This window comes from Lithobates pipiens, unplaced genomic scaffold, assembly GCF_037356315.1.
Source record: "Lithobates pipiens isolate NorthernLeopardFrog02 unplaced genomic scaffold, aLitPip1_a1.2 Scaffold_23, whole genome shotgun sequence".
NCBI lineage: Eukaryota > Metazoa > Chordata > Amphibia > Anura > Ranidae > Lithobates > Lithobates pipiens.
Genome location: NW_027507785.1, coordinates 314166667 through 314180508, shown reverse-complemented (window position 1 = coordinate 314180508; position 13842 = coordinate 314166667). Strand labels below are relative to the sequence as shown.

Sequence of the window (13842 nt, the reverse complement as noted above, 5' to 3'; positions counted from 1 at the left end):
ACATTATGACCACCCACCCTAACCTGCCGACCTCTGAAGGCATTAGGGCTGAAACAACTAATCGATTAAATCGACAACTAATCGATTATGAAATTAATCGATTACTATTTTCATAATCGGTTAATCAGTCAGTAACATAATGGGGTTAAAAAAAACTAAAATGAGCCTTTATAGTACAAAAAGAGCAAATAATCGCTACTGTAAATAATACTTTCACTGTTCTACAGTAAAAAAATGAACCCCTTACAGTAGTGATTATTTGCTTTTTGTACTATAAAGGGCTACTTTTAGTTTTTTTTAACCCCATTATGTTACTAAACTTAATCTTAGACCTGGTTCACATCTATGTGTTTATTGGTGCTTTTTGCAGAAATGCACTACAGTTCGTTTACATGGTTTCCTATGGGACACGTTCACATCTGAAAGGGTCAGGGACTTTTAACGCAAAATGGTGCTTTATTGGTTCAATAAACTTCAATGGAGAAGCTGTAGAACAGGGATCCTCAAACTACGGCCCTCCAGCTGTTGCAGAACTACACATCCCATGAGGCATTGTAAAACTCTGACATTCACAGACATGTCTAGGCATGATGGGAATTGTAGTTTCCGAACAACTGGAGGGCCGTAGTTTGAAGACCCCTGCTGTAGAAAATGCGTTTTGACTGCAATTTGTGTTTTTTAATCTGCCCAAAAAAAAGCAAAAATGCAAATTGCAGTAAAATCACGTGCGCAAAAAATCAAAAACGTACAGCAAAAAGCACTGCAGAAACAGAAAAGCAAACTGCATAGGTGCGTACCGAGCCTTATGCTGGTCACACGGATCCATTTTCAGATGAGAATATTCAGACAAAAAATGTTTGTAAATTCGCTGAATGAAAGAATTTTGTTTAGAATTTTCACTTGTTTTTAACATGAATGTAATTTCTGAACGAAAACCACATACACTGTCTGAAAATTCCTTTGACTAAGAAGTTTTCTATTTCCAAATTGTCCCGTCACTGTGGTTGAACATGAACATCAATTTGACCCACTTTTAAAAAAAAAGGTCAATAACCGATTAATCGAAGTAATAATCGACCAACTAATCGACCAAATAATCGATTATGAAAATAATCGTTAGTTGCAGCCCTAGAAGGTATGCTGTGGTCTCCGGCACAAAGCCGTCAGTAGCAAGTCCTGTAATTTGGGTGGTGGGGTCTCCATGGATCGGACTTATTCTTCTAGAACTTCTTAAGATCTGGAGAATTTGGAGGCCAAGCCAAAACTTCAAAGTGGTTAAGTTTCACAAACCATTCTTGGATTTATCAGACCAAGCCACCTTCTTCCATTGCTCTGTGGTACAGTTTTGATGCTCATGTGCCCACTGTAGGCACTTTTGGCTGTAGACACGGGGCAGTGTGGGCACCCTGACCGGTCTGTGGCTGCACAGCCTCATTCACAGCAAACTGCGATGCTCTGTGTGTTCTGACACCTTTTTATCAGAACCAGAACTAAACTTTTTTTTAGCAATTTGAGCTACAGTAGCTCTTCTGTTGAAAGGGACTACACAGGCCAGCCTTCCCTCCCCGCGTGCATCAATGAGCCTTGGCCACCCATGACCCCGACTCCGGTCGGCCAGTTATCCTTTCTTGGACCACTTCTGGTTGGTCCCGACCACTGCAGACCGGGAACATCACAAGCGCTGAAGTTTTGGAGTTGCTCTGACCCAGTCATCTCGGCATTACTACTTGGCCCTTGTCAAAGTTCCTCCAATCCTTACATTTGTCCATTTTTTTTTCTGCTTTCAACACATGCCAGTTGCAAGCTTTACGGATTAAATGAATCTACCTCTATGCAAGCTACGGCTGTTCCTGTGTGGTCAGCTCCCCAGGCACACCTGCCTCAAGAACTCCAATTATGCTGCTGCTATGCTTAGCAGTAATGGGCAGGTGTAACCTGAAATTTTACTGTACTCAGTAATGCTCATAAATAAGGCCATCGGTGCATTGATATTCAGCACATGGCTTCTGGCATACAAATGGGCAGAGGGTGGCTGCACTTTTCATAAGCTCAACGGCCTTTAAGTCAGTGGTTCTCAACTGCTGTCTTTAGGGCCCACTAACAGGCCAGGTTTGCAAGAGAACTGAAATGCATCACAGGTGATATCATTTCCTGCTCAGTGATTGCAGTATTCTAGTCTGCATCTCCCCAAGGTAATACATAAAACCTGGCCTGTTAGTGGGCCCTGACAGGAGCTGAGAACCACTTCTCTAAGTAAAGAACCATCACCCTACTATAGAGATTCTGTACACAAGGCACAGATGAATGATAGAACCAAAAAATAAATAAATAATCGTGAGAATTTTAAATATTGGATTAAAAAAAAAAGGTACGGGTACGTCAATGACGTTTGGCCTTAATGGCGAACTAAATTTTTTAATTTTTTTTGTTCAATAGAATTTACCCAGTTGTTCATACTGTACATGCCCAGATGCGCGCATACTCTGTGCTTTACAAATAAACGTTTACTTTGTGAAAAAGGATTACAAGACAACTATGGGTTAAATATCTTTGGTTTTACATATACATATATAAGTAGATGGGTGGAAGTTATTTATAAATAATTTACACAGCTATTTGCCCTGTGAAAATGCATGTACATTCATTCTGTATGACTGGGACAAAAAAAAATGAATTGTTATTAGGCTAACAAGCAGGGCCCTCTGATTCCTCCTGCATTGAATTGTATTGTATTCTAACTGTAGTGTCCACCCTCACGTTGTAAAGCACTGAGCAAATTGGAGCTATATAAATCCTATATAATAATAATAATAAATAATAAATAATAATTTCCTGAGCTGACCGAACATTTTCCATTGATTTAAAACAGGAAATACCACTTTTGGCCACTAGATGGTGCCAAGTGTCACTGGAAATTGGCTTGTTTGATGTAAACCCTGCTAATGTACTTTATTTCCCCACCAGATCCCCAGTTTCAATTGGCCAGGTTTGTGACATGTTTACCTTAAACATCGGCTCACTCTCACACCTCCTGAAAGCCTTCTGGCTGTGGTTCCTAAAAGACTATAGTTCACCGTAAAACCAAGTGACAGATGCCAGGGACAACCTGTGCTTAGGTTCATTTATCACGCTGTTAAAACAATATTCACCTAAATGCGTCTGTGACACGGTTGTGGTTTCCCCACTGCTCGCCAACCTGAAATGTTCTTGCTACCTTCCTGTGGTATCACACTCAGCCGTGTACTTTCAGGCTTTACAGACTCTCCTCAACATTATTTTTCACCTGTTGTGCCCCCTTATCTCCTTTTGCATTGCTCCGTTTTATTTACGAAGCCTGTAATAAGACTGCTCTCTTTCATGTATTAGCACCCGTATCTCTATAAGATGTCCATCATCATTCTCCATGTATCAGCACCCATTTCCCATAAGATGTCCACCCTCTCTCTCCGTGTATCAGCACCTTGTCCACCCTCTCTCTCCTGCATATATCAGCACCCCTCTCTCCATAAGATGTCCATCATCATTCTCCATGTATCAGCACCCATTTCCCATAAGATGTCCACCCTCTCTCTCCGTGTATCAGCACCTTGTCCACCCCCTCTCTCCTGCATATATCAGCACCCCTATCTCCATAAGATGTCCATCATCATTCTCCTTCATGTATCAGCACCCATTTCCCATAAGATGTCCACCCTCTCTCTCCGTGTATCAGCACCTTGTCCACTCTCTCTCTCCTGCATATATCAGCACCCCTCTCTCCATAAGATGTCCATCATCATTCTCCTTCATGTATCAGCACCCATTTCCCATAAGATGTCCACCCTCTCTTTCCGTGTATCAGCACCTTGTCCACCCTCTCTCTCCTGCATATATCAGCACCCCTATCTCCATACGATGTCCATCATCATTCTCCTTCATGTATTTCCCCATGGCACCTCCAATCGCTTTCCTTTGTACATCAGTATCCATTCCCCCATAAGATATCCAACCTCTCTCCGTGCAGCAGGCACCTCTTTCCCATCAGAATCTCCAACCTCTCTCCTTCATGTATCAGCACCTGTCCCCCTATAAGATGTCCATAATTCTCCTTCATGTGTCTGAACCCATGTCCCCTTAGGATCTCCAATCTGTTTTCTTAATGTAGCGGGCATCCCTTTCCCATCAGAATCCTCAACCTCTCTACTACATGTATCAGCACCCATTTCCCCATAAGAGCTCCATCCTCCCTCCTTCATGTATCATCACCTGATTTCCCCATATGATCTTGAACCTCTCTCCATTATGAATTAGCACCCATTTCCCAATAGGAACTCCAACCTGTCGCCTTCATGTATCAGCACCCATTTCCCCATAGGAGCTGCAACCTCTCTAATTATGCATCAGAACCCATTTCCCCATAGGAGCTCCATCCTCCCTCCTTCATGTATCATCACCTGATTTCCCCATAGGATCTTGAACCTCTCTCCATTAAGAATTAGTACCCATTTCCCAATAGGAGCTCCAACCTGTCGCCTTCATGCATCAGCACCCATTTCCCCATAGGAGCTCCAACCTCTCGCTTTCATGTATCAGCACCCATTTCCTCATAAGATCTCCAACCTCTCGCCTTCATGCTTCAGTATCCATTCCCCCATAAGATATCCAAACTCTCCCCATGTAGCAGGCACCTCTTTCCCATCAGAATCTCCAACCTCTCTCCTTCCAGTATCAGCACCTGTCTCCCCATAAGATGTCCATAATTCTCCTTCATGTATCAGCACCCATTTCCCCATAAGAGCTCCATCCTCCCTCCTTCATGTATCATCACCTGATTTCCCCATATGATCTCCAACATCTCTCCATTATCAATTAGCTCCCATTTCCCCATAGGATCTCCAACATCTCTCCATTATCAATTAGCTCCCATTTCCCCATAGGATCTCGAACCTCTCTCCATTATGAATTAGCACCCATTTCCCCATAGGAGCGCCAACCTCTCTCCATTATGTATCAGCACCCATTTCCCCATAGGAGCGCCAACCTCTCTCCATTATGTATCAGCAAACATTTCCTCCTAAGATCTCCAATCTCTCTCATTCATGCCTCAGTATCAATTTCCCAATAAGATATGCAACCTCTCTCCTCTCGCCACCTGAAGACCCAATTACCGATTTGCAAACGCGTATCGGCTGTCTGGACCCCGTGAGTTGAAAGAGAGGCTGGGGCATATTTCTGTACATCCATGGACCACCACTGAAGGGCTGTGAACGGAGGGTGAGGTAGATTTGTTTCCCACATCCACGTACATTGCTGGACAAGCTTAGTGCCGGCTGGGGCACTGGTCCAAGTGCACACCTGATTGATTTTAAACAATTTTTTAATAAATTTGCATTTACTTGCTACACCATGATGGTCCTCTGTATGTCTCTTTGAGCCATATTAGCACAAGAGGTTTTACTTTCCATGAGGAGAAATCATTGATGTGACCAGTGAAATAGTGGTTATCCTTAAATGAACCAAAGGCGAAAACAGACTAGGTCTGGTGAGTGGCCATTCTATTCGGTGGTGGTGAAGCACTCGGTCGGTGTTTATATTAAGCACTTTGGGTGGAGATAGAATCATTATCAAGAAAATCTCAAACACTGAAGAGACGGTTTACATTTATGCACTATATTTATGCACGTAGCATTTTTTCTTACAGGAGAAACTAAAGCACTTGGAGTATATTGCGGTCTATACTGCAGGTGGTATACAGAAAGCAAAAATTTTTATTCACACTGTTGAAATCACTTATTGTGGACAATTTTTTTTCACAGCATCCCTATATAATTTTGGGGGCTTGAGCACTTTAGTCGTTTGTGGTTTGAGTAAGATAAATTAAATTTATTTATTGTCGCCAGTGCAGGAGTTGGTGGTCTGGTTAACAGACAGATACTGCAGTGGTGTCATCACATATTTTATTTCTTGTTTTGGTTTTATAATTTGTAAAAGTGGTGGTTTACTTGTTAGTGATTTTAATGTATTTGATACACATGGTTTAGACTTTATGGAATTTGTCTTTGGAAGTAAGGCATTAATATAGGAAATAAAGTTAGCGCAACTCTCGTCATGTGCACAACCCCTCTACTTTATGTAGCAGACCGAGACCTCCCTTTACAACAGAACTCCCAACCTCTCTCCTTCCTGTATAAGCAACCATTTTCCCCATAAGATCTCCATCCTCTATCCACCATAGGCCATTTCCCCATAAGATCTCCAACCTCTCGCCTTAAATATCAGCACCCATTTCCTCAAAAGACTTCCATCCTCTACCTCTCGAGTACCCTTTAACCCAGTGATGGCGAACCTTGGCACCCCAGATGTTTTGGAACTACATTTCCCATGATGCTCGTGCATTCTGTAGTATGGGTGAGCATCATGGGAAACATCTGGGGTGTCAAGGTTCGTCATCACTGCTTTAACCAATCTAGGTGAAAATGCTGCCAAAATGACCAAAGAAGTCAGCAAACCACACATGAGTTTAGGATTATAAGAGAATTTGTTTGACATAACACCAACGTATAGGGGGCTGCGAAAGGCCCCTTTACAAAGATCATGTACAGTCCTGAAACACTGATGTTATGTCACACAAGTAAAATCTTGCTAGATCTGTGGTGCGCTGCCATGCTTCTTGAGTCTACTCATCCACAAATCCCACAAAAGAGCTCAAGCTGTCATTGATGTTAAAGTGGTTGTAAACCCTTAGAGACCACTTTGACCTACAGGTAAGCCTAGATTAAGGCTTACCTGTAGGTCCAAGAAATATCTCCTAAACCTACACGGCTTATGAGATATTTGCCTAAAGACAGGCACTGCTGTCTAAGGCCCACGCGCCATAGACAGCGGCGCGCAGGAGCCCTGAGCATGCCGCTGCTAACGGTGATATGCTGTTAGTGGCAGTTCCAACGAGCATGTGCGGGAATTAAGTCAACGCTGCTCCGGCCAGGCACAGCGCTGGAGCCACGATACCCGGAAAGAAGATGGACGCTCCGTGGAAGAGGGGACAGCGGTGACATCGCTGGCTCCTGTGTCAGGTAAGTGACACATAATGGGCTACTATGTGATGCATAGTAGCCCATTATGCTTTACCTTTGCAGGGAGACAAAGAGGAAGTAAAACCCATCAGGGTTTACTTCCTCTTTAAAGAGGAAGTAAACCCTGATGAGTTTACTTCCTCTTTCATTCCCTGCAAAGGCAAAGCATAATGGACTACTGTGCATCGCATAGTAGCCCATTATGTGTCACTTACCTGACACAGGAGCCAGCGAAGTCGCCGCTGTCCCCTGTAGTCCGCCGCATCCATCTTGTTGGTGGGGTCTCGCAGCTCCGCCGCTGTCATTCGGCGAAGCCGCGAGGACGTCACTCCCGCGCATGCGCACGGGAGCCGACACGCGCGGCAGCTCAGTCGCTGAGAATGCCGCGCTCAGTGCGCCTGCGCGCCGCTGTCTACGGCGCATGCGCCGTAGACAGCGGTGCCCGTTTTCGGGCAAATATCTCCTAAACCATATGGGTTTAGGAGATATTGCTTGGACCTACAGGTAAGCCTTAATCTAGGCTTACCTGTAGGTCAAAGTGGTTTGTAAGGGTTTACAACCACTTTAAAGGGGGCAATACACGGTATTTAGAACTGGGGTATGTAAAACTTTTGAACAGGGTCATTTGGGTAGTTTCTGTTGTCATTACGATTTAAAAAGAGTAAACCCAGTTGATTGATAACCACGAGTGAAGGAAAAGTTTTTGTGTTATCATTCATGTTCTCCCCGAAAAATGGCGGAGAAATCAAATCCTGCCAGGGTATGTAAACTAGTGATCACAACTGTATGTTCGGAAAGCCAAAAGTACATCAGCTATAAAATCTCACCTGGGACCAGAGAGGCCCTACCTTGGAACACTCCTACACCATGCGAAAAAAAAAAAAAAAAAAAAAAAAAAAGGTACACTCACACAATTGGCATTTATGACACAGCACAGATTTCGCCATAATTATTAAAATCAACCCCCTAAGCGCCTACATCAGTGCATTCTGGGAAGATAGCCAGAGAGCGACATGTCTGTGGATTACCACTGAGCTTTGGATCACCAAGGCGGGCCTGTGGTTTAAAGCCTGAGAAGAAAAAATTTGCAATACAATCCAAGAAAAGAACCACTTACCTGACACGGTAATAAAGCTTCATAGAAAAACTGGGAGTGATCTTGAAGTGATAATTTGGTGGCAGCCAGAGGCCCTCTTTCTCATTGTACAGTGCAAACAAATTGTGGCACAGTGGAGAAATGTCTGAAATAAAACAAATGCACACATACACGTTACAGTTATTTCACCGACTTAAAATGTCAACAAGCACATGCAATAAAAAAAAGCAAAGTGGCTAAATTTTAGTAACCCCCGAAGCCAGGTTGCAGCAGTTAAATGAGAAGATGATATCTGATTGGCTGACACTGGCAGAAGCCATTGACATTCACCTAAAAAAATAAAAAAAATAGTTTGGCTACTATTGGCAGGTCCACCTTGCGGTCTTATGCCGCATACACATGGTCGGATCTTCCAGCGGGAAATGTTGGAAGTGAGTTTGTTGTCGGAAAGTCCGACCGTGTGTATACTCCAGACGAAAAACAAGCTCTGGACTGCCGCACTCTTCAGAAGACCACTTTCTTTTATTGGAAAATCACATCACAGCTCAACAAACACAGCGAACAAGGAAAAATTGCTGACATTTCGCACTAGCTGTATGGCTATGAATAAGCACTACAGCTAGTGCGAAACTTCAGCAATTTTTCCTTGTTCGCTGTGTTTGTTGAGCTGTGATGTGATTTTCCAATAAAAGAAAGTGGTCTTCTGAAGAGTGCGGCAGTCCAGGGCTTGTTTTTCATCTGTTGCTAGTGGTAATAGCCAGCACCTGTGACTTCCCAGCCGAAGAGACAGTTTACAGCCTGCATGTGTGCTCCTGGAGCGGTGAGATCCCTTCTCCGTGTGTATACTCCATCGGACATTTTCTGTCGGACTTTAAGCCCACAAATGTTTGTCTCAAATTTTCCGCCAACAAAAAACGCTGTTGTCGGAAAGTCCGATCGTGTGTACACAAGTCCGAGCTCAAAAGTTCACGCATTCTCGGAATCAAGCAGAAGGAGCTGCACTGGCTGTTGAACGTTCTTTTTCGCGGCACGTTGTACGTCTTGTACACCACAGCGTTCTCACATTCGGAATTGTTGGCCTACATCTGTGTGACCGTGTGTATGCAACACAAGTTTGAGCCGACAACCTTCGAACAAAAATGCATGATTTTAATTGGCCGGAAATTCCGATCGTGTGTACGGGGAATTACATGATAATTCTGCTCTGTTATGTTGCCTATTGTTTTCCTTTTAGTTAAATGCAATCGTACACTGTGTTGTGTGCAGCTCTGTACCCGTCACACTGAAGGCGCGGTCATGTTATCTATGACTAGTGCCTCATGCTTCTCGTTTTCTGCTTTGTAAACAAACATATTAAACATTAAAAACATATTAAACAAAAAACAAATTGAAAATTGAAATTCTAACAATGTTTTCAAGAGGAAAAAATAATAATAAAGTAACCTTTTTCAGATTACACTTTCAAATAAAGACAATATTTTTCTGTTCCAGACTGGTTTAGGCCCAAATTACAGGAAAAGCCCAGGTCTCAAACCTGCAAGACAAAGGCATAATGAGGTAGTATGCATTACATACTAGCTCATTATGAAATACTTACCTTAGATCGAAGCTGTTGCAGCGGTCCCTGTACACCACTGTGACCGAGGGCATGTGTCCCAGAGTTATTTCCGGGTGTCGCGGGCTCCGGCGCTGTGATTGGTCGAAGCCGTGAGGACGTCGTTCCTGGGCATGCGCGTGGGAGCCGCTGGTCACACCACAAGCCTATTAGAAACGGCATGGTCGAGCCGTCTCTTCAGTGTGCATGCGCCGATGATGTTGGCGCAAGCGTATATGGTAAATATCTCCTAAACCGTGAAGGTTTAGGAGATATTTACAGTACCTACAGGTAAGCCTTATTATAGGCTTAACTATAGGTACAAGTGTTGTAACAGTTTTTACATTACCGGCAGAAAAAAGTTTTGCTATCCAAATATATTATACAGCCCACTTCCTCATTGTCTACTCATTAGCCTAGGCTTATGACATCATGCACAGCGCTCTCTCACTCTCGTGAGAGTTTCCCAGGAATGGGGGATAGGGGGGGGGATCAGTCATAAGAGAGCCAATGAGGGCTGCAGAGCTGGAAGTGTGCCTCTGTGTAAATCCAGGAAGTGAACAGGCAGCAGCTTCAGCTGCCCACAGTTAAAATGGTTGCAACCAGACTCAGTGGAGGGAGATTTCTACAGCATATTTGGCAAGTACAGAATCACAGTATATATAAAATAATATGCAAAGTGGTTGGAAGGAAGCTTCAGAATGGCAAAGATGTTTTTATTTACAAAATATGTGAGCAGACTACAGTTCCTCTATAAATTCTATAACCCGTTAAAAAAAAAAAAAAAATATGCAGCATTAGGCTCGGTTCACACAGGGGCGACACGACTTCAGGACGACTTTGTGAGGCAACTTGGAGACGACTTGAACACGACTTTTAGACACGACCTGGGGCGACTTACAAGTCGGCCCAGGCCAGGCGACTTTTGCCGTGGCCAATCAGAGAATGAGCTCTGAAGGGGGAACTCCACGCCAAAATTTCTGAAAAAAATTTGGTGTGGGTTCCCCCTCAGAGAGCATACCAGGCCCTTAGGTCTGGTATGGATTCCAAGGGGAACCCCCTACGCCGAAAAAACGGTGTGGGGGTCCCCCCCAGATCCACACCAGACCCTTATCCGAGCATGCTACCCGGCCGGCCAGGAAAGGGGGTGGGGACGAGCGGGCGCCCCCCCCCTCCTGAGCCGTACCAGGCCGCGTGCCCTCAACATGGGGGGGTGCCTTGGGGGAGGGGGGGCTGCGCGGCCCCCCCACCCCAAAGCACCTTGTCCCCATGTTGATGAGGACAAGGGCCTCTTCCCGACAACCCTGGCCGTTGGTTGTCGGGGTCTGCGGGCGGGGGGCTTATCGGAATCCGGGAGCCCCCTTTAATAAGGGGGACCCCGGATACCGGCCCCCCACCCTATGTGAATGAGTATGGGGTACAATGTACCCCTACCCATTCACCTGTAAAATAAAAGTACAAAAAAAACACAACACACGAGATAAAATACTTTATTGCACAGCTCTGGGCGTCTTCCGTCTTCGGGGGTCTTCTCGCCGGATTCCTCCACTATCTTCTTGTAGCTCTTTTACTAGCGGAGGAGTCCGGCTTTCTTCCTCGCCGCCGGCCTCTTCTTCCGACTTCAGGGGTCTTGTCTTCTGCCGGGCCACCGCGCCTTCTTATAGCTCTTTTACAGGCGGTGGCCGGGTCTTCTGTCGCCACCGCCGCCTTCCGTTCTTCTTCTCCAGGAGATGTTGACTCGACGCTCTCTCCGGCCTCAATGCCAGGGACGCGCTGCGCTGCCACTTATATAGGGACAAGGGGCAGTGTCACATGGGTTGATGTCACATGGGTTGGTCACATGTGTTGATGTCACATGGCGACAGTCCCAGCATCCTCCGGGACTGTGACATCGTAAGGGGGCGGGGTCACCATGTGACATCAACCCATGTGACCAACCCATGTGACATCAACCCATGTGACACTGCCCCTTGTCCCTATATAAGTGGCAGCGCGTCCCTGGCATTGCGGCCGGAGAGAGCGTTGAGTCAACATCTCCTGGAGAAGAAGAACTGAAGGTGGCGGCGGCGGCGACAGAAGACCGGGCCACCGCCTGTAAAAGAGCTATAAGAAGGCGCGGTGGCCCGGCAGAAGAACCGAAGAGGGGGACAAGAGCCCCGAAGTCGGAAGAAGAGGCCGGCGGCGAGGAAGAAAGCCGGACTCCTCCACTAGCAAAAGAGCTACAAGAAGATAGCGGAGGAGTCCGGCGAGAAGACCCCCGAAGACGGAAGACCCCCGGAGCTGTGCAATAAAGTATTTTATCTCGTGTGTTGCGTTTTTTTTGTACTTTTATTTTACAGGTGAATGGGTAGGGGTACATTGTACCCCATACTCATTCACATAGGGTGGGGGGCCGGTATCCGGGGGCCCCCTTATTAAAGGGGGCTCCCGGATTCCGATAAGCCCCCCGCCCGCAGACCCCGACAACCAACGGCCAGGGTTGTCGGGAAGAGGCCCTTGTCCTCATCAACATGGGGACAAGGTGCTTTGGGGTGGGGGGGCCGCACGCCCCCCCTCCCCCAAGGCACCCCCCCATGTTGAGGGCACGCGGCCTGGTACGGCTCAGGAGGGGGGGGCCGCCCCCTTGTCCCCACCCCCTTTCCTGGCCGGCCGGGTAGCGTGCTCGGATAAGGGTCTGGTGTGGATCTGGGGGGAACCCCCATGCCGTTTTTTCGGCGTAGGGGGTTCCCCTTGGAATCCATACCAGACCTAAGGGCCTGGTATGCTCTCGGAGGGGGAACCCACGCCAAATTTTTTTCAGAAATTTGTGTGGAGTTCCCCCTTCAGAGATAGTAATTCTGTCAAAGTCTTCTCCGTATAGACAGAGATCCGACTTGGAAGCGACCTCCATTGAAATCAATGGGTACAAGTCGCCTACAAGTCGGATTGAAGTAGTACAGGAACTTCTTTTGAAGTCGGAGGCGACTTCAGTAGCGTGCATTAAGACAGCTCTCATTCACTTACATTGATTTTTAAATGTTGTCCGACCTGAGGCGACTAGGGGCGACCTGAAGTCGGATTGCAGTCGCCCCTGTGTGAACCGAGCCTTAGAATACATTGCAGCCTACCAGTTCAGTGATAGGACTGCGCCTCCCATTCGCAGAATGCAATGCATTGGTGGCATTACAGTAATGGCGCGTACACCCGGTCAGACTTTCCGGCAGAAAAGGTCAGACGGAATCATTCCATCGGATATTCCGATCGTGTGTGGGCTTCATGCGACTTATTTTTTTTGAAAATTCTGACGGACCTAGAAATAGAACAGGTTTTAAATCTTTCCGACGGAATCAATTCCTATCGGGAAAACCGTTCGTCTGTGTGCTGTTCCGACGGACTAAAAACGACACATGGGCAGCTATTGGCTACTGGCTATCGAACTTTCTTTTTCTAGTCCTGTCATACGTGTTGTACGTCACCACGTTCTAAACTGTCGGACTTTGGTGTGATCGTGTGTACGCAAGTCCGTTTCGTCGGAACTCCATCAGAAAAACCATCAGAGTTTATTCTGACGGTAAAAACGGTCGTGTGTACGCGGCATAAGACTCAAGGGTTATGAAGTTTTCCCAAAACAAAAAAAAGACGAGGACTACTTACTGCATTTCTGAGCTGCTTCGATAAGCACGTCCTCCGCAGTATACGTCCCTTCCGTATACAAGAGCGGAGCCTTATCCGCTACATAGAAATGAACCTCCATTCCTTTGGGCGGAGTCACAGCCACTTCGTACTTTCTGGCGTTTCTAATTTTTGCACAGAATGCCATCGCCATCAAACCTCACGATGCTTTAGAGTCTAGGAAAAAAAAAATAGAAAAATTGTATATCAATCAAGAAAAACATATATTTCAGATTCAGAATACTTTATTAGTCCCAAAAGGGAAATTACTAAGAAATAGTTGCATTCAGGGACCTTAGATTGCAAGCTCCTTGAGAGCAGGGACTGATGTGAAAGTACAATATATATATAGGTAAAGCACTGTGCAAATTGACAACGCTCTCTAAAGGAGCTGTAATTAAAAAAACAAATAAAAAAAACATTATAATAATAATAATACAATAATAATA

The 13842-nt window shown here is 45.6% G+C and overlaps 1 protein-coding gene across 1 annotated transcript in view; it reads right to left on the bottom strand.

Moving 5' to 3' along the window:
• The window catches only part of JAK1 (Janus kinase 1), a 201539-nt gene that overhangs the window by 129047 nt on the left and 58650 nt on the right, over positions 1-13842 (bottom strand). The window contains exons 3-4 of the mRNA XM_077450546.1: positions 13376-13570; positions 8170-8293 (exon numbers count right to left, since the gene is read on the bottom strand). Of these exons, the coding sequence (XP_077306672.1) occupies positions 8170-8293; positions 13376-13547 (296 nt within the window). The 5' untranslated portion in view covers positions 13548-13570. The remainder of the gene's footprint in view (positions 1-8169; positions 8294-13375; positions 13571-13842) is intronic.